The 1998-nt window shown below is 42.5% G+C and overlaps 1 protein-coding gene across 1 annotated transcript; it reads left to right on the top strand.

Annotated features, from left to right (window-relative positions):
• The first annotated feature begins 830 nt into the window (after positions 1–830).
• On the top strand, positions 831–1337 carry LOC113188039 (keratin-associated protein 13-1-like). The gene has a single exon (XM_026396180.2). The coding sequence runs from the start codon at positions 831–833 to the stop codon at positions 1335–1337; it is 507 nt and encodes a 168-aa protein (XP_026251965.2).
• Positions 1338–1998: the final 661 nt, after the last annotated feature.

Below are 1998 nucleotides of genomic sequence, written 5' to 3'. Positions count from 1 at the left end.
ACCGCCTCTGGGGTTTGAAGTTATAAATACAACACATTTTCAACTGTTTGAACCTGTGTTTTCCTAGATTAAAATTATAATTAGCTACAAATAAATATAGTTTTCTTTGTTCTCAGCAAGATTGATTTAATTCTCTATTGGCATGTGGTTCTGGAAGCTGAATCATAAAGCACCCCAAGTTGTCAATATAGCATTGTGGCTCCTGCTAGATTTAGAGACAGACATACCTGGGTTATGACATGGGATCAATGACTTCTTTGATCATTACTTGGAAGTCATATAATTTTTCCAAGCCTCCATGACCTCATTCCTAAATCTTATCTCATAAGAATTCTTACAATTTTTATCTCACGAGATTGTTATGAAGAGTAAATCATGCCACAATTAAATATTTTGCAATACTAAATGCTCAATAAATCATATGAAAATAATTAGAGGGATGGGTATTGATGACTGTTAGGAGTACATTACTATTGAAAATTATGTACACTCATGCTCAAAATACCCACAGTTAAACTGAATGAAGGAGCGGGGTACTGGATAATCCATGACCAATGTTTAAAAAAGCAAACCACACAAGAGAGAGAAGCAGAGTGGCTTCTATAAATCAGAATGATCAAACTACAGTTAAGGACACGTGAATGAGTTCAATTACAATTAGAGGATAGGTTAATTTGTCATTTCATGTAAACACATGCACAGGAATGGGCAGGGTCTCCGATATTGCATCACACCCCCAGAGTGAGGGTATATAAACACCACTAGGAGTACTCAGGGGCATTCGAGTATCATTTCTCTGTATCTCAGCTGAGCTCACATCTTCTCTCATCATGTCCCACAGCTGTCACTCTGGATACTTCTCCCACTCCTTTGGGGGCCACCTGCCCTATTCACACTCCTTCTGTGGTTCTTCATACCCCAGAAACCTGTTCTATACCACCAATTTCCACCATCCCAGGACCTGCCATCTGGGCTCCTCTCACTACAGGGGCTGTCAGGAGATCTTCCACAGGCCCTCAAGATGCCAGAATTCCTGTGTGGTGTCCAGGACCTGCTACCACCCCAGGACCTTCACCCACTGCAGTCCCTGCCAGAGGACCTATGCTGGATCTCTGGGCTTTGGGTCCAGCAGCTGCCACTCCCTGGGCTTTGGATCTAGAAGCTGCCACTCTCTGGGCTACGGCTCTAGAAGCTGCCATTCCTTAGGCCATGTTTCTGGATGTTGCCCTTCCCTGGGCTATGGATCTGGCTTCCACCAATTCCACCACCCAACCTATGTGGCTTCTAGGAGCTTCCAGTCTTCTTGTTACAGACCAACCTGTGGATCAGCCTTCTAGAGATAAATCTGATGAATTTCCAGACCTTTCAATCCAAATATCTCAGTATCTACTCAGAGCTGCTGTTCTTAGTTTCTCAGCAATATTCACTAACCCCTCCATGCACCCTTTCTCTGGCATCAAGCACAAGCTAACAAACTAGCACTTTCAGGCTGTGAAATTAATGAATGACCAAAGTATAGAGTCCAATGTCTGTAATTTAGAAACAAGTAATTCATTAATACATAAATTCATCCTATAACATTTATGAAACTTCAGTTATATTTGACCTAATAAACTCATTGACTCTCGCATAACATATGTGACTGTGCTTTTTTTGATTTTCAAAGTTTGACTTAGCATTTGCCTTTGAGTCTCCAGTTTCTTAGATTACCTTCTATAGGAAACCTATTCCACCACAAGTCCCCTGGCAGCGATGAAAGCTGCCGCCACTCCCTGGGCTGTGGATCTAGAAAATACTACTAATCAGGATGTGGATCTAATGGGTTTAGACACCTGGGTTACAGAGTCAGTGGCTTCCCTTTCCCTGGGCTATGAATCTGGGCTCTGCCGCTCACCCTATGGGCTTCCAGACCCTGCCAGGCTTCTTGCCACAGACCAACCTGTGCAACTGAATCTGGGTTCTATCAATCATCTTACTAAGTTCTAATCTTGTTAATCA

This window comes from Urocitellus parryii, chromosome 2 (assembly GCF_045843805.1).
Source record: "Urocitellus parryii isolate mUroPar1 chromosome 2, mUroPar1.hap1, whole genome shotgun sequence".
In the NCBI taxonomy this organism is placed as follows: domain Eukaryota; kingdom Metazoa; phylum Chordata; class Mammalia; order Rodentia; family Sciuridae; genus Urocitellus; species Urocitellus parryii.
The sequence above is the reverse complement of the archived record's forward strand: the minus strand, read 5'-3'. Positions and strand labels throughout refer to the sequence as shown.